At 38.3% G+C, this 22253-nt stretch overlaps 2 protein-coding genes across 3 annotated transcripts in view; one reads left to right on the top strand and one right to left on the bottom strand.

The window, feature by feature from the left end:
• nup88 (nucleoporin 88) overlaps nucleotides 1-1914 on the top strand; it is a 44255-nt gene extending 42341 nt beyond the window's left edge. Inside the window, exons 16-17 of the mRNA XM_039756597.1 lie at nucleotides 745-860; nucleotides 1256-1914. Of these exons, the coding sequence (XP_039612531.1) occupies nucleotides 745-860; nucleotides 1256-1319 (180 nt within the window). The 3' untranslated portion in view covers nucleotides 1320-1914. The remainder of the gene's footprint in view (nucleotides 1-744; nucleotides 861-1255) is intronic.
• Nucleotides 1915-7072: 5158 nt separating this feature from the next.
• Nucleotides 7073-22253, bottom strand: part of rabep1 (rabaptin, RAB GTPase binding effector protein 1) — a 72657-nt gene continuing 57476 nt past the window's right edge. Inside the window, exons 15-19 of one of the 2 annotated variants that reach the window (XM_039756595.1) lie at nucleotides 19387-19398; nucleotides 18393-18448; nucleotides 12169-12267; nucleotides 8517-8633; nucleotides 7073-8416 (exon numbers count right to left, since the gene is read on the bottom strand). In XM_039756595.1, coding sequence (XP_039612529.1) covers nucleotides 8315-8416; nucleotides 8517-8633; nucleotides 12169-12267; nucleotides 18393-18448; nucleotides 19387-19398 — 386 coding nt within the window. In that variant the 3' untranslated portion in view covers nucleotides 7073-8314. The remainder of the gene's footprint in view (nucleotides 8417-8516; nucleotides 8634-12168; nucleotides 12268-18392; nucleotides 18449-19386; nucleotides 19399-22253) is intronic. The other variant, XM_039756596.1, reaches the window with a different exon arrangement.

Raw genomic sequence — 22253 nt, 5'->3', positions numbered from 1 at the left:
AGGAATAAAAGTGAACGTTGACAGCCAAGATCCACTTACTTACTTGAAATTATTACTTGATTCAATTGAAAGAATTGCTGTTGAGACGAACAGTTATTCTGAGCAATGTCGGGTAAATGACCGTACACCCAAGCAGTTTTCCCATTTTAAGCATTATTATTATTAATTTCATATTTATTATAATTCTACATTATTTGTATCATTATTATACTTATAACGTTTCTGACTTTGTTTTAGGTAGTACATACACTATTAGCAGCATTATTATTAATTTGCATCATTATACCTTTTACACTTGTTTTGTGCGTTTTTACAGTAGAAAGAAGCTTTAATGAAAGAGTAATTTTTCAAGCCAAAAAATGCCAGGTTTTCTACTTGTTTTTTCAAGAACAACTAACACTAAGGTGGGGTTAAAATGAGCTCATGAAGAACATGGGGACATAGTTGAAAGCTTGTTAGGGGTAACTTTTGCACAAACATTAGGAAGTTTTTCTTTACACAGAGAACCATAGACACTTGGAAATTTTTTTTATGGACTAAGGAAAACTAGACTTGATTTTATTTTTAAAAAATTAGAGTTAGTGGGTAGGGCTGGCGAGCTTTGGGCCTGTTATCTTCTCGATTGTTCTAATGTTGATTGTAAGATGATTGCACTTTTTATGAGTGCTCAAAGAAATAAAATTTTAGTGGTTAGAAAGAATGCCAATAAAAATTCTAAGATGTAATGGCTTTTTTTGCTGCTAGGTAAAAATGAAAAAAGAATACCAAGATAAAGAAATGAAAAAGCGAAATTCTCCAAAAACTAGCCTGGTCCTTAGTGCCCACCAGAAGAAGTGTGTCCACAGCATTCTTAAAGAAGAGTGAGTACCACCCAGCTCCCGAGCTCAATCACGGTCTTGTCTTTATTACATATAAAGTGAGTGATGGTTTATCATGCCAGTACAAGGGCTGGCACTGCTACCGTACAGCTAGGAGTGAATGGGATTTTGCTGCTGTCAAGTGCATGAACGATACAGTAGTTGGAGAGATCAGTTGATAAACTTGAGCGAGCGAGTGTGTGTGTGTGTGTAGTGAAGCAGACAGTGGGCCCATTCAGAGCTAGTTTGTACCATTTGGTTTCCATCTGAGCTGTACCAGAAAAGGTAGGTTTGGAAAATCAATCCATGATATTTGCGGGCAGATAATCTTACTGTTAACAAATTGTATTATAGGAGTAGCAATATTAAGTTATATATATTTTTTCCCCTTTCTTTAGCGGTGAGCACATAGCTGATATGATGAAGCAAATCAAAGACGTCAAGAACCAACACAACTTTTGAAAAGAGCAATCTCATACCATCTGTACATCCGCAGTCAAGTATTCCAGGCATTGTTACCCTTTCCTTTTGTATTGTGTCTCAGAAATGTTTGCAGATATTTTTCTTTGTCAAAAATAAAATGGATGCACTTATTTTAATCACATATATGTGCTTGCTTGAGAAGGGTACATAAGTGATGCATCTACTTAACCTCATTCTTATTACTGTTTGCTTATCATTTGTGTCAGCAATATTTCAAATGCAGTAGTTTTTTGCAATTTTCAGAGTACGATTGACCGACAATTAAGGCAGAAACTGGATTTTCTATTTTTGGATTCTGTCACACATTCTGTTTTTCTGATGCAGGTCTAAAAGAATACGTTTCATTGCTAGCAAGGATACAAACAAAGTATTCGATTGGCTAAACTGAGTAAAGATCACACAAGTACAGGTGGGAAATATTTAAGATGAGCTATTAGTTTTGTAATATTTTATACTAAAGTGAAAATGTATCGAGTATATTTTTTAAAATGACAGCTGCATATTTAATTTTTGGTTACACTGTTAATAACTTTGTATTTATACTTGTCAACAGAATAAACAACATGCCATCTCATTTATCGGATCCAAAAGGTGATATTTTTTGATGCATTGCAGGCTTTTTTTTTTTTTTTTTTAAATCACCTTATTTTTGTGTAATTCTGTGGGCCTTAGTGAAGTGCAGGCTCTTTACTAGCCAATGTTCCAGAGCCTTACTCTGGTGTTAGAACTTCAAACTGTTCTCTTTCATCACATACTGAAGGCAAATCATATCACGGCATGGTACTAGACATTACTATGTTATTTCCATTTTATTTACATCTTGGTTATAAAACAATGACATACATGTATCATAGCACAGGCTGGAATTTTACAGAAGCGTCACAGTCATCAAAATGTCACCTGCACCCCCATGTCACAGTATGAGTTTGAAAAAGTATACACATGCCAGTACATGTAAACCCTAACCCTGTCAGCCGAGGAGAAAGACAGAAACGCCCTGCAGTTGCACAGTGCGAATGTAGAATGCTGACTGCTCCGCAGGTTTGTTTGTTTTTTTTTGTTTTTGAATGATTTATTATGGAGTCTCCTTACTAGAATTGACCATGTTCATTCTTTTTTAACCTGTGACTTGTACTAAAAAAAACTTTTCTTCATTTAAACAACACTTTAATATAAAAGCCTAATACTGTTGCTAGCATTAATGTTGGCGTACCATCTCCAGTAATATGAGACACTAATCGAGGAAGCAGTGGTAAAGCTTCCTCCACACAGTACTATTTCAGGAAATTAAATAAAGAAAAAACAGCAATTCATAAAAATAAGAAATGCTCATCACTCTGATTAGCACTGAAGTCTGAATTACCCAATGATACTGCATATTCATCTTAGAAAGTGCTGCTTTAAACATCTAGGTGCCAACTCTGCTATTGGCATATTCTCCCATAGCTTTGAGTTCTTAGTTAGCTGTTAACAGCTCAGACCTTTCTGCTTAATTTCACTTTGCTCAAAGCCGTGCTTAGTGGCTGGAATGAAGATGTGTAGTCATCAAGTGGACACCCTGATTATATTGGCAATATTTATAAATCAGTGAGTTAAGCGGGAGGTATTGGATTTATTGATCTGTTCTGTGAGGGCTGGGGCTGCCTGGACCCCATGATCTGGAACTGGCAGCGGCTGGATGGGTATTTCAATATGTAGAGAGCCCAGTGGCAAGGTTGGGGACCACTCAAATGTCTTCACTGCATTAAATACAGCTGTTTTCCCATCAGACATTTTACCTAACAGCTTTTAAACTTTGGGGACAGATTCTCCAGTGTGTTACCCACTTAAAGCACTTGCTGCAAGTCCTTGACTGGTTCTCAATTTGACTTAAGAAGCTCCACTTGGATAGAAGCTGTGCAGCAGAATAAACTTCATTCACATGGCTATAAACCAGTAAACGGCCATCATGCTATGAAAATATTAACCTTGGACCTCAATTTTACTATGCTGTAACAACCAATTTCAAAAGTCACAATTTTAGTATGTTAGTAAGATAGACAACCCCACTGCTCTTATAACTTCAAACTAAAATATTGGTGTTTGCCTGTCATGGAGAAGCAGGTTTCATTTTATTATGGATTTTGAAATTGATGTGAGGGGGACAGCTAGGGAAACTCCAGTTGATAACTCCTGTTCATTTAAATCACTCTAATATTTTTTGCACCAAGAAGTTTAAAACCTCCACACTACTGTGCATAAAGGCACCACTCACTCCTGTGGCTCATGGCACAAGTTACTCAGCCTTTAAATGGCCTTATTTTGTTCTTATTACCAAATAACCTCACCCATGTGCTCACTGCCTTAACAAGACATGCACCCTGTGAAGAAAACTCACTCCTGGCTTATGGTTTCCTCTTCCTACATCTGTTTTAGGGGATGCTTTTTGTGTGCACAATCTGGGTAGAGGGTCTGATTCATCATAAAACAGACCTGATAAACTGATATGGCAGCCACATTTCTGAATGTGTTCTCAGTACACTGTGTTCTCCAAGCAGTTGACTAGGAGGAAAGAAAATGTGTGCTGCCATCGGCCATATCAATATTCTAGCATCATAAATCTCCTGGTTAACCACATTTCTCAGGATCATAGTTCAAGAATGCAGCTCAAGGTCAAGACTTAGAACTTTAAGACCAATTCATTAAAAGACTGAAGTTTTTAATAAATTCACTGGTCACTTGAGATGGCAACAGTGGAAAGAAAGTAAATGGCTGGGAAAGGATTGATGCCTCAGTTCACTTGATGAATTCTGCAATTGGAGTTTCTTTATTTTTAAAAAGGCAACAAGAGATGAATCAGAAGATCAATTTCCCCCACATCTACAACTTAAACAGGAGTTAACTTGGACTTTAGCAAAAGCATGTGGGGTCAGGGTACCTACAGTGGATTTAGAAGGTTTTCAGACCCCCTCACTTCCTGCACACTTTGTGTTTTACATTTAACTTTAAATGTCATTTCTGCACACCAATCCCCACTCAACCTAAAAAAAAAAACAAAAAAACTTTTTAGATAGGTTTGCAAACTTGATAAAAATATAAAACTGAAATTTCTCACTCCTGTAAGTATTGCATTCCAAATTGTGCTCGGGTGCATCCCATTTGATTCGGTTATCCTTGAGATGATTTACAGAACTTGGCTGGAGTCCACCTGTAGGAAACTGACTTGACTGGCCCTAGGTTAGAATGGCACACCCCTGTGTATAGAAGGCCCACCGTTCACACTACCTGCCAGGACAAAAAGTAAGATAGGCAGTCCAAGGAATTCTCTGTAGACCTCCACCATAAAATTGTGGTGAGGCACAGATCAGGCAAGGATACAAAACCATTTTTAAAGCTGCAAAGGTTCTCAGGAGCGCAGTGGCCTCAATAATTGTGAAATGGAAAAAGTTTGGAACCTTCCTAGAATTGGGCATCAGGCCAAACTGAGTAAATGGGCAAAAAGATCTTAGTCAGGGAGATGACCAAGAAGCTAATGGTGAGAAGGATGAAGCTGTAGGAAAAACAACCGTCTCAGAAGTACTCCATCAATCAGACATTTATGGCAGGGTGGCTAGACTGAAGCCATTATTGAGCAAAAGGCATACGGCAGCCTGCTTGGAGTTTGCCACATGATTTCTAAATGACTCTGACTGAAGGTGACAAAAACAGACCATTTTTGGACTGAACTCAAAGTACTATGTCTGGCGAAACCATTCACTACTCATCGCCTGCCTGCACAATACAGTAAAGCAGCATCACACTATGGAAGTGCTTTTCAGAACCAGGTATAGGGAGATAGGAGGGAAGGATGAATGCAGCCAAATACACAGAGGTCCTCAAAGAAATCCTCCAAAGTGCATGTAAATCTCAGACTGGGGCAACAGTTCACCCTTCAACGGGCCAGCGACTTGAAGCATACAGCAAAGACAATGTTGGAATGTCTTCGGGTCAAGTCTCTGGCCATCTTTGAGTGGCCCAGCCACAGTCCAGCATTAAACCCCATAGAACACCTGCGGAGAGACCTAAACATGGCAGATTACAGACACTTTAATACAGCTTGAGTGGATCTGCTTAGAAGAATGGGGGGGTTTGAAAAACTGCACAAATTCAGATGTGAAAAGCTTGAAGAGACTGAGACGCTTACCCAAGAAGACTGGAACCTATAACTGCTGTCTGAATACTTAATGCATATAAATGAGAGATTTACGTTTTTTAATTTTAATACAAATTTTGCAAACCTTTCTGAAAACATTGTCATTAGGGGTCAAGTGTAAACTGATTGGCAAAAATAGCATAACTTCTCCATTTAAAGTAAATCTACAACACAGAATGCAGCACATGAATGGGTCTGAATACTTTCTGAATCTACTCTGTGCTCACCATGGACATCAAAAGTTGAAGATTTATTATTTGAAATCCTGTCATGGATTTCATAACAAAATATTGTAATAAATGGAGGATCACGGCCAAGACAAGCAGATCAAGCTTGAGTGTACAAAGATGCCTGAATGTCTGGCTTACAGCACCTGTGTGTTTTACACATCTATCTGAATAAGAGTGGATGGTGAATGCCAAAGTGGACATGCGGAAACCTTTACTGTTACATATGTGACGGACGGAGACTGGTGCCACTACCTGGCCAGGACGTCTCCGTAATGAAAGGACATGGGAAACGGCTTATGAAGGGTGCCATCTCCCCCAAAACTGGTACTTGGCTACCCCACAGATTGCAAAGGTGTCTCGGATTCCCACAGGGCTGTATGGGACTTCCTGCCTGTCTGCTCAGCCCTGCTAGGTTCCATGGATGCTGCCAGGGGGAGCTGCGGGTGCAGCTTAAAAAGGAGCCAGAGTAAGGGAGGAAGAAGGACAAGGAGTAGAGGCAGAAGGACTGAGATGACAAGAAAGAAGAGAAGAATGCTATAGAGCTGTATATTGTGCTGTGCTTAACTGTATAATAAAGGGAAAGCGGTTTCCCCCGGAAAATAAACGCTGTGCTGGACTTGTGCCTAGTGACTGTCTGTGCTGGGAAGCTGGTGTGGCCACACAGAATATCATTTATACGAAAATGATGTTGTAAACCAACTGGCTGATGTGAAGGTAAATACAGGTACACAAATATTGCAGTCTGTGTATGTCTTCATATAGAAACAAACACATCCAAAATACACAAATAAATGTGCCCCCATAATTTATATTAACACATGTAACTCACTATATTCAATATAAATTTATAGTTTTAATGTACATGCACAAGTTTACATTTTTTTTTAATGTAAATAATATAAATATGTAGTTTACTATGCAAATGTGCCTTACACACGTTTAAACATGGTATGAATGTTTTATATCTGTACATTAGTATACATGTATTAATATACAAAATTGGCCAAAAGTTATCACAATGAAAAAGGTAGATTCAGTCGTTTTTAGTGCTCTAATAGATTTGAAACTGTAAAGTTAAAGGTTAAAAAAAATATATACCATATTGTTTTCTTTTCTCTCCCTTAGTTTTTGGTGTCCCTGCATTTCACTTTGCAGAATGTTACAATGGACATATTAAATGCGCCCCAACCCCAAAAAAATAAGAAGCAGTGACAAACCTTTCTGAAGCGAGGAATACGCCATCCAAGTAAATTCTCTTACTGTCAGGTCTCCATATGCGTTTCAGCTCTACACTGTCCACACAACAGCACAGAAGTATTCAAGCCAGGAAAATCATTATAATGTAATTTATTAAGGGACGCACTTATAAGATGGTCAGTTTTAAAGACTCATATACAACTTGAACTGACAAGATGACAGAGACCCTTGAAGTGGAAATCACTACAAAGTATCTACAGGACTGTAGGCTGTTACCCGATGCAGCAAGCTGAACCTTTACTGGGACAAGATGTGATCTGACAATTAACCAGTACATTAACAGATTTTTTGCCTTGAGATCAGAACAAAATAATAAAGTCGGGAAAGCAGCCATCCTTGAGGGAGTTAAGACCTGTGCTGACCTCAGATTAGACCAAGCTGGACAATTCAGCAGCATTACCCGTATTAGGCACTGACTGGAAGGAGAAAAGCAGCACTGCTGAGAAACAGAATAAAATGACAACGATATCCCAGACAGGACAGGGCATTCTCTTCTTCTTAACATTGTCTTCATCCTCACTATGCTGAGGGACTGGAAGAAGTTGTGTACACGGTCTCGTCTTTACAGACCATTCCCCACTCTCTGTGTGAACTAAACCCATTACACCCCTCAAGACAATAAGCAGTGCCTTAGTATGGCGCACATGGATCTTCAAATACCAGATGGACTGTGCTGTTTAAGCAAGGTGGTGAGGGGAAGTTAATGGTATACTACTTAAAATGACTCAGAGGAAGTCTTCAATGAAATGTACTGTAGTTGAAGTTTATATTTAAAAGGGGGATAGAAAAGTTTAGTTTTCTCTTACAAGTCTTCTGTTAAAAAAGGACTGCATCCTAAACAGTTCCGATATTCCGATCTCTAAGCCAGTCATATTATCCTCAAAACAAATCATCACCTCCTGGAAAAGACTGGGATGGAAGCAAAGAGCTATGCATCTGCTTGAAAGCATGCTAAAATATGTCAAAGTAAGAATTAAAAGAGCCCGTGTCTAACTCCCATCTACATGGAGGCGGCTGCATGTATCATACTGGCCCTTCTGTAGTGTCTCTCAGTGTCAGAAAGCCTCCATTCTCTCTTCACACAGCACCTTTCCTGTGCATGGTTTATTTCCTGTCTAGTTATTGTTATTTCAAACATGTCCCTCCCCCCATCCAGACACAAACTGTACATCTTAGTGTTATCCCTCCTGTATGCTAAGGAGTAAAATAACATTTCATGGAAAAACCAAGACAGCAAAAGAAAAAGAAAGAAAGGCGAGAATAGAGAATCCAGGGAACAAAAGCCCACTCCCTAATGTAAGCCCCTGCATCCACTATCATGTTTCAGGCAATTGGTTGATATCTGTTAAATTGGTTTCATTAAGAATCACCCGAATCTGGTCTAAGGATTCAGCCTGTCGAATTCGCTCCAACTGGACCTAAAGGGGAAAGAAAAGTAAAATACTTCATTAGAGTCTGAACTTCACAAGTGGAACGGAAGTCTCAACAAATGGTCATCACGGCAGGATATCACCTTACCTGCAACGTCTGAGAAAGTTTAACAAAGTCTCTCTGGACCTGCTCACTAACATCCAGTTCTGTCTGCAGCCGCTGTGCTTTATCTTTTTCTTCATAAACTTGATTTTCAAAGTTGGTCTGTAATTAGACACAAGTGCAGCTAGCAGTGAGGACAGTCATGGAAGCATGTATCAACTATAATCTACACTAAAAGTGTTCGGTGGAAAAGCACTCCACAAAATGCAAAGCATGCCTCCTGCCTGCTAGTGCTCCTTTCTACTTGCAAGGGTCACTGGCTTAATGAAGATATTGGTAAAGAATGACCTTAATCTCAATATGCAGGTTAAGAGCTGTAAATATGCACAACAAAACACTACTTTTATATTGCATGTTTCATAATGATCAGTATAAATATAGTGCCTTACAACTTCAGCAGATAACAACAGTAGAAATCTAGAGTGTAGGCATTTCATACCCATACTTCATTCACTTTGTTCCGAATGAAAGGATAACTTGTTACTTTATTTTGGTTTCTACATAGCTTGCTTATGTTTTAAACTGCAAACATTCAAGTGAACTAAACACATCAGTAAATACCCCTGCAGGTGTCTCATGGAATTCTTTCATACATATACATATACATACATACATACATACATACATAAATAAAATAGTTAAATAAATGCCTTGTCATCTCTGGATGTTGTGCCAATTCTCCTCTAAACATTGGGCTGAGGACTCAAAAATGTAAACCCACAAAACGATACCACAATGGAATGGAATTTCTGCTATGAAAAACAACATTACAAAAGTGAGAACTATTAAAGTGAAGATTTTGAAGACCCAGGAAAAACAATTTGAGAACCAATCAAATGTGTTTAACTGTAAATCCCAGAAATGTCGCTTTCCCAGGTCCAAAGCACTGTGCTGCCTACTCAAACATGAACTCAGAAGGACCCCATTCCTACAACTTCATTAGATAAGTTATCTATATAACATTATGTTTTAAATCAAGTGCCATGGAAAGACAAAACAATAACACATATGGAGGAAAAGCACTTCAAGTACTGAAACAAAGGACCATCCTGCTAACTTGGGTTGGTCAGTCAGTGAATCGTACAGGCAATATTTTCTACAGGGATGAATTATTGAATTTAATTAAATACAGTGAACCCTCGTTTATCACGGTTAATCCGTTCCAGACTCTACCGTGATAAATGAATCTTCGCAAAGTAGGATTCTTTATTTATAAATCGAATATTTTTTGCAGTTAGAGTATAGAAAACCTGTTTACGACCTTCTAAATACGTTTTTTAACATTATTAGAGCCCTCTAGACATAACACCCTTTAGTCACCATTACACTCGTATTACCCAATATATTAGACAAAATAAGAGAAAATAAGACATGTTAGACGTTACAAATATATTACTAGGCGCACTCGCCTTTTAAGGCGACGACTTTTATCCTCAATTTTTGTGCGCTCCATGTGTACATCAGGCATGTAAGTGTAGGGAATGAGAACATCAAAGTGCCCATTCATAACAACTCCCGAAAACCTACGTTTTTTTTTTATCCCCTCAAGTGCCTGCCCACAGTCGTACAATGTCAGCCTGAATCTGTACTGCTAAAGACGGAGTTTCATGCACTAAATAAGCTATAGATGAGAATAAGAAAGCACCATCTCCCCTGATATTTACTACGCGGTGAGGCATTTGTACTCCATCAACATTAATTATTTCCAGAGACATAATTTTGTCTATTTTTCCAGCACATCGCGCACAAAAGCAAGGGAACGATGAGAGCACCAGAACTCTGCTCACATCGCGTCGCTTCGTACCTCAAGCCACAAGTAGTAAGTCTGTAATAAGCGGAATACCGCTACACTTTGCACTCACGGGAAGGAAGGACAATCCCGAACGCTTTTATATAGTAGATTATTGTACTGTACATTTAATTGCACACAACCACTAACCTATGAAGGCACGACCTCAGTAGGAGAGTCTTCAGAGGTGGTGCAGTATCTTCAGTAGGTGCGATGTTGTCTTCTGCTGAAGGAGTACTAGGAGTAGGCAGTGGGTGTCTGGGTGCGCGGCTGAAGAACATCTTGATAGGCAGTTGCTGGCGCTGTCTTTTCATATGCGTGAGGAGGCTTTTGTAGGGTATTGCCATCTTTAATCGTATCCAAGAGTTTCACCTTCTCCTGGATAGTAAGCATCTTCCTCCGGCACTTAGTTTTATTGTCAAAAGGCTTAGAAAAAGCAGCATGTTTAGGAGCCATCGTAGGGCTTAGATAAAAGTTCTCAGAAAGCGCATGCGTAGTGACGTAAGCGTGTATGAGAAAAAAATCGCGATAGAGTGAAGCCACGAAAGTCGAAGCGTGATATAGCGAGGGATCACTGTACAGAGTGGCTGGGGGCATATAGGAGCATAGATGTCTTTAAGTGCTGTTTGAAGTAAGGTGAAGTGGTAATGTGTGTGCTGGGTTGGGTTTATTTCTGAACCTGCTTACCCTTTTCTACTGAGCAGAAGGCTATGCGACATGCCAAGAGTATAAGATCAGTACGGTAAATCTAACCTGTCTTAAAACTGTCTAATCCCAATTTATGTTCCCATACTACTGCATGAACAATTCAGTGCTGGGTGAAATCTGTTTCATAATGAAAGGGACGATCAAAACACAATGCCATTACGAATGATTAGAAGCCATAAGCCAGCTATCCATTCTGACATCACTTGTTTCAAACCCAAACAACTAGAATGTTCAGTGGACTCTGCTTTCAACATCTGCACTCACAATTACAGTATAATTATGCATTACAATTATGTAGACATCATTATCTTGGATTGTATGTTGCAAAGATATGTTAACGTTAAAAAAACACTTTCAGTAACTTAAGTTGATGTCACTTTACATGACTTGCTAATGTTGCTGCTGAGGTATATCACTTTCCTATCACCAACGTACAACAAGCTTGTCCCTTTTTCTTGTAGTCAATAACATGCTGCATGACAGAGCCGTCGCTGTACAAAGGACATCAAATCTCTCGCCCCTTTTTTCTGCCTATTCTGTTGTGGTTTGCAAAATATGTGATATCAAACCGTCAAGTCCCTCTTCTGTTTGCAAGGTCCAAAACACCTGCATTGCTTATTCCTCATTACTGTGTTATATGCATTGTACGCGCCTTACAAATTGAGACAAAATCAAACCTGAAGATCACTGGAAAAGTTATGTAATGTGACATGGCCTTTAGTTGATTAAGTGGCCTAGTAACAAGTGCACCAGATTTTAAAACCACAAGAGTGCTGATTCAATCCCTGCCAGACTCATTGTGATTTTTATCAAGTTACTAATTCTACCCATACTTCGATAGTACAAAAAGAAATAAAAACCATCATACTGTAGAAATTTCCTTTTAAAGTCTCTTTAAAATGGTGCTTATTACAACACATGTACAACATAAAATAAAAGAATTCAGGTTTCACATGTTACTCTAAGCACATTGTCTTAATTTTATACTTGTGTAATTTAGCCCCATTTCACTCTGTCAGGATATAAAATAAATTCTATCAGTGTGTATTTAATGTTCACGTCTCCAGTAAAATATACCTACTCACCCTAAGAACAAACCAGATACAGTATCCAGTAGTACAAAATAAGTGTTTGACTCACCCTGGCTGTTGTTTCTTTCTTCAGCTGCTCCTCCAGATTACTCCTCAAAGTCTGAAGATTTTCCAGATGCTGAGTCTTCTCCGTCAATCTGGACACCAGCTGCAGGATAAAACAAGGCCATGTGTCTCTACTCAGCAAACAGCTGCAGTGTAATAACTGAACATCAGTGCAGTTTAGTGCATTGACACCAGCACAGTCTTCTTCATGGTTGACATAAAACATTGGAGCATACTCAAGAACATTTCCATTTCCTACAAATGAAATTCCAAATCGACATTCAATTTGCTGCATGCTCATCCTCCTGCCACTCAAAGAGCTGATGCACTATTTAATATCTGGAAAGGCAAGACACATAAAGTACAAACAAATCAACAATCAATTAAAATAGCTATTCAATGGGGGCCTTATTCAATCAACAAAACAAGACAATTTTAAGGATGGGCATGTATATCCTCCAAAGCCAAAATGATCCATGGAAGGAATAGCCAGTTATAAAATGAAAACAATCGAATGACCCAAAAATGAAACTGCTAAAGAGGCACCGGAAGGTGTATACCTTTAATTGTCTAAAATGATAGTTTAATCCAGCTGAGAAAACCAAGTGCGAGATAAAGAGATCATTAGAACAATCTAGACGAAACCATGCCACTCAGCCCAACAAAGCTCACCAGTCCTACCAATTTAGTTCTTCCAAAATAACATTAAGTATATTTTTGAAAGTCCCTAAACTCGTACTGTCTACCACACTACTTAGTAGCCTATTCCATGTATCTAAGGTTCACTGTGTAAAGAAAAACTTTCTAATGCTTGGGTGAAATTTACTCTTAACAAGTGTTTCCATGTTCTTGATGAACTCATTTTAAAATATGTCTCAATCCAGCGTATTAATTCCCTTCAAAATTTGAAACACTTCAGTCATTTCTCCACTTAATCTCCATTTGTTTAAACTGAAAAGGGCTCAGCTCTTTTAATCTTTCCTCATAATTCATCCCCTGTAGCCTTGGTATCAGCTTAGTCATTCTTCTCTGGACTTTATTCAGCACCACTACTTCCTTTTTGTGGCCAGGAGGCCAAGGCTGCACACGGTACTCAAGATGAGGCCTCACCAGTGCGTTATAAAGTTTGAGCATAACCTCCATGGACTTGTACTCTGCACATTGTGCTATGCAACCTAACACTCTGAGCACTGTTTGGCAGTTGATAGTGTAGAGTCCACTATGACTCCTAAATCCTTCTCAAAGTGTAGTTTCGATTTTCAGGCCTCCCCTTGTGTACTGAAACCTAAAATTTCTACTTCCTACATGTAAATACTTTACATTTACTTACATTAAGTTTTAAATTTCATCTGCCACAAATCTGCCTTAGCCTATATGCTGTCCAAGTCCCTCAGCAAAAAATCAACAGATTCTAGATTACTGTACCTACCAATCTGCAAAACTTAACCAGCTTGTTACTTATATTAATTCACAAGTCATTTATATACTGTAGATTAAAAATATCCGAGGCCCTAGCACTGCCCCCTGTGGAATACCACTCTTAACATCAGCCAATTCCGATAGGGTTCCCTGAGTCAATTTTGCACCCATCCACAAACAACACCTCAAACTTCTTTAAGTTTGATGTCCAACCGCTCGTGAGGCACCTTATCAAATGCTTTCAGAAAGGCAAGGTAAAACCTTTAATTCTGCTCACGATTTACTGTATACTGTAAGAAAGTAAAAGAATATTAAAACATAAAATAAAACGTAAATATCACTGATATAAACAAATAAAACTTTCCAGCGGAAGCTCACAATGGCTATTAAACACAAAAAGAACTTGTTTTCGGATTTTTTTTTTCTTTAAACTAGACCTTAATGTTATGTTTGTCATTTGACTAAATTTCTCCCATTTGTGCTACTGTTGTTGTGTTATACATTCATATTGAAATTACTAATGTTTGAAAAAATTCAAAAGAGCTACACTACAGCTTTTTGAATAACACGGGCCAGCAAATCCAATTCCAGTTGTTTTTAGATTTGGTCATTACCTGACGTTTTTGTATTTATTGTTGCGTGCAATTAACATATGGACCTCAACTTTCCACAATCAATGCTCTAAAATAGCTAGCATTTTCAAATAAACAAGAGTTTGACTTACGAAATACATATACGTAAATAGCATGAGACAAATTTAGAAGCAACATTTTTGTCTATTGTTATAATTTTTGTGGTTCAGCTATGCAAGCAGATATTTTTTCTAATGTTTCTTTATATCTGTAACATTCATCTAGATTTACCTGTACTAAGCCATTAACTCCATCAATAAATTAAATTTGTCACCACTTTACATCCATTTACTAAACCTGCTTAGTACAATTTGTCCTGTATTTTACATTAGTTTGCATTTATCATTAATCATTTTAGCAATAAGGTGATGGCTGTAATCAGTGACATCATTCACAGAATAACAATGGAAAAAAAATCTAATCAGAAAATTTGTATGCCATCCCAATATAATATGGAACTTCATATTTCATTCAGAGATCTGAACCTGCCGTTACACGGAAGAAAAAACAAATCCACTCTATGCTGGTTATGGCAAAAAAGACATTCTCATGTCATTTGACTGATAAACAAACAAGCACAGGGGGCATGTACTGTATTTTCATTTACCATGGTATGCTCACCAAGGTGTGGCACCAGCTGGGTGGCCATTAGTCTTACAAAAGCATGATTGTTGCATACCAAGTTTTGATGATAACACAACAATAGTTTTAATGACAACATGGTGTTTGTCATCGTTATTTCTAAGGTACTCTTAATGATGAGTCAAAAGAAACACACTTTTTTTTATAATCTGGCAGGATCTAAATCATTATCATTTTAGAGTAAGCTTTTATATTGGAGAAAAGGATTCTTTTCCCTCTCTTCTACTCTTAAAAGTTTTACTCTGGCTGTTGGCCTTTCTCTTGGGCAGGGGTTGAATTGAATTTAGTTTGACTTGTTTGTATGGAACGTCGCTTGCTTTTAATAAATTTAATAAAAACAAAAAATGTAACATACCGGACTTATTTGGACTATGTACCCTTAAACAAATGAAGTAAAGCTGCTTTTCAGAAAGTTACACATTGACATTCACACTTTTGACTTCTCATGGCCACACATATACTCAGTTATAAGCCTATAAACTAAGTTAACAAAATCTGCTAAAATATACCAATAAAAGTTACACTCAGGATTTCTGAATACACAAAACAAGCAACAAAATAAAGATAGCAAGGATGAGATATTACATGCATGTACAAAACACTGATTAATACTGAAAAAATAAGCAGGAGCAGTAGTAGTACTGGACACAACACTTTTTAGCACAGTTTAATGATACTGGAGTGTGTTTTACCAAAAGGGAATTCGAGATGCCTGTGTAAAAAGAGGTTTTTAAGAAACCATGTTTCTGCCTTAACCAGGTTACTTACCTTATTCCTGTTTTGTGTGTGCATATAAACGTACCGAATAAGTACTGTTTTATCCATTATGATAGAAGATGTTAATATAAACAAAACTTAATCGCAAATACAGTAATCCCTCCTCGATCGCGGGGGTTGTGTTCCAGAACCCCCGCAATAGGTGAAAATCCGCAAAGTAGAAACCATATGTTTGTATGGTTATTTTTATATATTTTAAGCCCTTATAAACTCTCCCACACTGTTAACATTATTAGAGCCCTCTAGACATGAAATAAAACCCTTTAGTCAAAAGTTTAAACTGTGCTCCATGACAAGACAGAGATGGCAGTATTTTCTCACAATTAAAAGAATGCAAACATATCTTCTCTTCAAAGGAGCGCCGTCAGGAGCAGAGAATGTCAGAGAGAGAGAGAGAGCGTGCGACAGAAAAGCAAACAATCAAAAAATCAATACGTGCTGTTGGGCTTTTAAGTATGCGCACCGTGATAAAGCAGCCGCAAAGAAAGGAGCAATGTGAAGGTAGTCTTTCAGCATTTTTTAGAGGAGCGTCCGTATCCTCTAGGCAAACAGCCTCTGTGCAAACAGACCCTCTGCTCACACCCCCTCCGTCAGGCGCAGAGAAAGTCAGAGAGAGTGAGAGAGACAGAGAAAAGCAAACAATCAAGCACCGCTCGGGAAGCACATTGTATATCATTGAGGAGTTTTATTTAATACGTAATACATGCTCTGATTGGGTAGCTTCTAAGCCATCCGCCAATAGCGTCCCTTGTATGAAATCAACTGGGCAAACAAACTGAAGAAGCATGTACCGTAAATTAAAAGACCCATTGTCCACAGAAATCCGCGAACCAGCGAAAAATCCATGATGTATATTTAGATATGCTTACATTTCAAATCTGATGGAGTGAAGCTGCGAAAGTCGAAGCACGATATAGCGAGGGATCACTGTATACAAAGAGTTAGCACATTTGAAATACAGTAATCTCTCGCTATATCACGCTTCGACTATCGCAGCTTCACTCCATCGCGGATTTTAAATGTAAACATATCTAAATATATATCACGGATTTTTCGCTGGTTCGAGGTGGTCCCCGGCGGGGCTGGGGCCCGGCCGGGACGCCCAGGAGGACGAGAGGAGGGCTTGTGCCTCCTCCACACCGCGAGGGGGCGTCCGTCCTGGTTCTGTTGGGGACCACGGGTACAGGGCATGGAAGCCCAGCCCTGTAGGGGCCCGTGGTCACCGCCAGGCGGCGCCCGATGCTGGTTTATCCCGTACGGTCCGCGGCTGGGGCTGGAGCCCGGCCGGGACACCTTGGAGGACGGGAGGAGGGCGAGTGCCTCCTCCAGACAGAGTGGGGGCGTCCGTCCTGGTTCAGGGGGCCTCGGGTACAGGGCATGGAAGCCCAGCCCTGCAGGGACCCGTGGCCACCGCCAGGCGGCGCCCCAGTGCCTAATTATCCCGGGAGCCCGACACTTCCGCCACACCAGGAAGTGCCGGGGGGAAGACTTTATGTGGCGCCCGGAGAGCTGCCAGGAAGGCAGCCGACACTTCCGCCACGCTGGGGCGTGGCCAAGGAACAGATGGCGGAAGCACCTGGGGCTCATCCGGGGCATTATTTAAGGGGCCGCCTCCCTCCAGTCATGGTGTGGAAGTCGGGTGGAAGTGGACTGAGCAAGAGGAAGGACTGGAGGCGGCCAGGAAGGCACAAGAGACTGTGGGCCTGGACTTTGGGGAATTCGGTGCGAGAAGGCACTGGGGGTGCACGTGAGCCATTTTGTAAATAATATTGGTGAAAATAAATGGTGTGTGGTGAAACAATGTTGTCCGTCTGTCTGTGCCGGGGCCAGCGTTCACAGTGGATTTCTGCAGACAATGGGTCTTTTAATTTATGGTACATGCTTCCTCAGTTTGTTTGCCCAGTTGATTTCATACAAGGGACGCTATTGGCGGATGGCTTAGAAGCTACCCAATCAGAGCATGTATTACATATTAACTAAAACTCCTCAATGATATAAGATATGCTTCCCGCGTGGTGCTCGATTGTTTGCTTTTCTCTCTCTCGCACCCTCTCTGACATTCTCTGCCCCTGACACGCATTCTTTGAAGAGGAAGATATGTTTGCATTCTTTTAATTGTGAGAAAGAACTGTCATCTCTGTCTTGTCATGGAGCACAGTTTAAACTTTTGACTAAAGGGTGTTATTTCATGTCTAGAGGGCTCTAATAATGTTAACAGTGTGGGAGAGTTTATAAGGGCTTAAAATATATAAGAATAACCATACAAACATATGGTTTCTACTTTGCGGATTTTTTTATCTATCGCGGGGGGTTCTGGAACACAACCCCCGCGATCGAGGAGGGATTACTGTGTATCCCTTTCAATGAGGCTAGATAGTAAGCTCTGAAACAATATGCTGACCTCGGCAGATTTTTCTTGCTTTTTACTGAACTACTCTAGTTATCAATATTATTCAGCACATTGAAAAAAAGAAGTTATGTAAACATCTACACATATTTAAATGGCGGATATTTTCAAGTGACAATAAACAAACAGACTATTCATGCTACACTAAATTAATTGAAGTAATGAACCAAATGACAAAGTGAAAAACTAATCAATTAAACAAGGTGACACTGAACAAGGTTTCATAGTAGAGAAATATTATTTCATAACTTCAGGTCTATGAAGAGGCCAACTTTTCAAAAATTCTCAACATAAACCAAAAATGTTCTGATCAGGTTCATTAAGATATTGAAATGTAACAGTGGATCATACCTGCTCTTTTTCTGCCTTCTCACGCTCCATTTCAGTTTTCAAACTTGAAAAAGAAGCTGATTGGAAACAAAAGGAGATAATATTCATAATGATGCTCTGCAAGAAGGAAATGGCATTTTAAACTGCAATGAATGATAAGGAACTGCATCTCTGTTACAGTGAAGGGATGTTCAAGCTAACCTGACAAAATGCTAAAAGAGATCTAAATAATAGGACATGTTATAATATGACTATGTACAAAAATGCTCAAAAAATTTGAAGGTGTTTACTAAGCATGAAGTAAAGGATAATTCTATCCTTAGACTGGGCATCAGTGCCTACATAATGTTTTAGGAGCAAAACCAATCTCTTACAACTGAAATGGACACACTACAAATTCACTTAACAGCAATGCAGTTCCAAATTAAAATTATATTCTGATTCAGGATTAAAAATGACAAAGAAAACAGACAAACTGCAGTGACAAATGTACTGTGTTAGGTAATGCGTGAGAATATACAGTCAGATATATAGATATACCTACATTAAAGCTTTTCAACTAGTAACTGCGTTTTGTGGTATAAAAATGTTTAATGACTAAGATTAAACTACAGTATATGGCTACATTTGTAAGTTGGTCAAAGATGTAAGCAAGAATTTTACTGTACTCTGCACATGACAGTAATACTATTTACTATGATGACTACTACAAATACTACATGCTTTCTTGCTATTGATTTATAACCTTAATATAGTGCAATATGTCAAATGGACTGCTTTTTTTTTAACAAGATCCTTAAATTTCATGCTTTCTGACACATTTGCATGGATGTGGGGAAACATAAGATGCATATTTAATGATGAAGAAATGGCAAAAAAACAAAATAAAAAAAAAAAACACACACAGGTTGGTGCTAGTAAAGAAAGCTGTCAGGAGCTGCAGAATGAAAAGCTAAAGATCGAATCAAAACATTTTCAAAGCCCAGTAATAACAGGGCAAGATTCATTCTCATACCTTCTAGGATGTCTGAAGACCATCGTCAATTGGAAAAGGAAGGGAAGGAAACAGGAAAAAAATGAAAGAAGAAAAATCATTTAAAGGAAAAGAGACAAAAAAGTTGAACTTTTAAGTGTAAATGGTAGATTCTCCAAGTTCCTCTGCTCAAGACAATAAAAAGCACCTTAGGACTGGATTCAGTATTATATTTGGAAACATATCAATGGATAGTTTGAATATTTGGGTGTTGCTGTACATACTTAAAAATGTATGAATTAATTAAATTAATTTCTTCACCTTTTTAATCCAGTATCTTAGTTCTCTTAAATCATTCCACTTTTTGCTCAAATACTTGGTAGTTTTCCCGTTAATAAAAATGTACATAGTGGCACTCTTATAAACAGCCTAACTTAACAAATTTTTGTTTTTCATTTTTTAATGTTTCAAATAAAAGGTGACAGCCTGTATTTTTCAAATCAAAATTCTTCACAATCATGGTATATATATTAATTTGTCACATGAATTTGTGTTATAAAGTGAAGCATTTTTAGCCTGTTCTTGCATTTTAAAATGGAGCTTAAGTGCAAAAGCCCAAAGTAAAAATCAAAATGCTTAAAGCTTACCAAATATGTGCACTTTGAAGGTGCAAATTTATAATGTGCCTTCCACGTTTCCAAGTCATACTTGTGACAACAAAAATAAACTGGGTGTAATATATTTCTTTGCAGATTCCTGTTACCATTTTACATGGTAGGACATATTTCCTGTTAGCTTGTCTGCTCACAGTAGCCATCATTGACTGAGCTTTACATTGTACACAGGTGCACAACCATTAGCCAGTACCCTCAGTGTAGCTTCAGGCTACATGTTTTCATCATTTCATATCTTAAATTCTGTTTCTTCAATGGTTATATTCTGCTATTGCTTATAACAATTAATGATCTGTATAAAGGTGTGCCATGTGTCTGATACAATGGTCGAGTTATCAGTATGCTATGAAATCATTTGATTTGAGTACACATTTGCAGTCAAAATGTTTTGACCACTGGATTCAAAACATGCACAAACACTGGCAGCACATGTGTGATCACTGCCATTTCTTCTCAAATCATTTTTTTTTGGTACGCAATGCTGGTGCACATATTCAATCAAAGACAAAGAATGGTTCAATGACAGATGTACAATCAAATGATACTATTCTTTTTTTCCTTTAAGAACACCTTGTACATAGTGTTTGTTTCATCAGTCTGTCTAGCTACAGCCTCAGTGCAATCTTGGTTGCCTGTCAGCACCATGCAAAGAAAAATGACAACCGTTGCATTTTCATACTTTGTTGGGTCTGCTGTATCTGTTAGCATAACAACCTTCCTGTACTGTATTGTATTGTGCTCTTCACCTGCAGCTTATGCACTCTACTCTGTGCCTTCTTCACTTTTCTCCATATTGAAACTAGTACAGGCTGTGTGTGGATTACCCAGAGAGAGTAAGAAACACAATAATGCCACTCCAAAATATTTTATAATATGGTTTTACTCAACTTAAATCATAAGCAGCAGAACCCATGGAGTTTATGACAGTAGCTACTTTTCTCAAATTATATTTGGGTTGTTATATCAAATTTTGAACTTAAATACTTTAATATTAATTAGATTCTCTTTCTCTACTTCTGACATTTTCTGCAACAGCGTATTCATTTTCAGCACATAATTGATAGCATCAAAAATGGATTTCAATTTATTATTTTTTTATTTTTATAAAAATGTATTTTTGTTTAGAGACTGGTCACTTTTATAGCATAAAGAACACATATTTGAGGAAAATAGTTCCTTTCTAACTTTGTGAGAACTGAATAATTAAAGGTGCTAACCAAAGCAGATGACATGAAGCACACAACACGAAATAGATCACTGATTCTGAGTCTTAGGAAAGATTCCTGGCTTGTTAATGGAGTCCAAATTTAGGCAACATAGCTGTTCGGATTTTCATTCATGACCCATAATGCAGTAACAATGAAATTCATTCACAGTCATTAATCTTTATTTAATTAATTCATTAGTCATTAATACAGTGAATTTAGAAAGTATTCAGAGCCCTTCACTTTTTTACACATTCTGCTAAGCTGCAGCCTTGTGCTACAATCATTTCTTTACATCAAGCTATATACAATACCCTAGAACAACAAAGCAAAAACAGGATTTTAGCATTTTTTGGCAAACTTTTAAAAATAAAAACCTGAAACAACGAAACAATTATGAAACAAGTATTGTAATGAAATGATGAAACAAGTATTCAGACCCTTTACGGCCTGGGATCATCTTGGTTATGACACAACAAGCTTTGCACACCAGACTTTCAGGAGTTTCTGCCATTCTTCTCTGCAGATCCTATCAAACACTGTCATGTTGGACAGATATCTTTGATGGACAGCTGTTTTCAGGTCTCTCCAGAGATGTACAACATTTAAGTCTGAACTCTGGATGGACAACAAAAGGACATTCACAGAGATGTCCCTAAGCCACTCCTGTGTTGTCTTCACTTTGTGCCTAGGGTCACTGTTTTGTTGGAAGGTGATCCTTCAGTCCACTCTGAGGACCACAGCACCTGGGCAGGTTCTGATTAAATACATCTCTGTAGTTTGCTCTGTTCATATTTCCCATAACCATGTCTAGTCTGATGCCCTGATGCTAAAAATCCACCCCACAGCATGATGTGGCTACCATAATCATATGAAATGATTTTAGCACAAAGGTCAAAAAAAGTAAAGGAGTTTAAACACTTTGAGTCCACTGTACATAATTCATTTTAAAATTCATAAGATATTTTAAACACAGACCCCTAAATTGTATAAAGCTTTGATTTGTAAGAGTACATGCTCATGATTTAAA

The sequence above is a fragment of the Polypterus senegalus genome, chromosome 6 (assembly GCF_016835505.1).
Source record: "Polypterus senegalus isolate Bchr_013 chromosome 6, ASM1683550v1, whole genome shotgun sequence".
Classification (NCBI taxonomy): domain Eukaryota; kingdom Metazoa; phylum Chordata; class Cladistia; order Polypteriformes; family Polypteridae; genus Polypterus; species Polypterus senegalus.
This window is presented reverse-complemented; position numbering and strand designations above follow the sequence as displayed.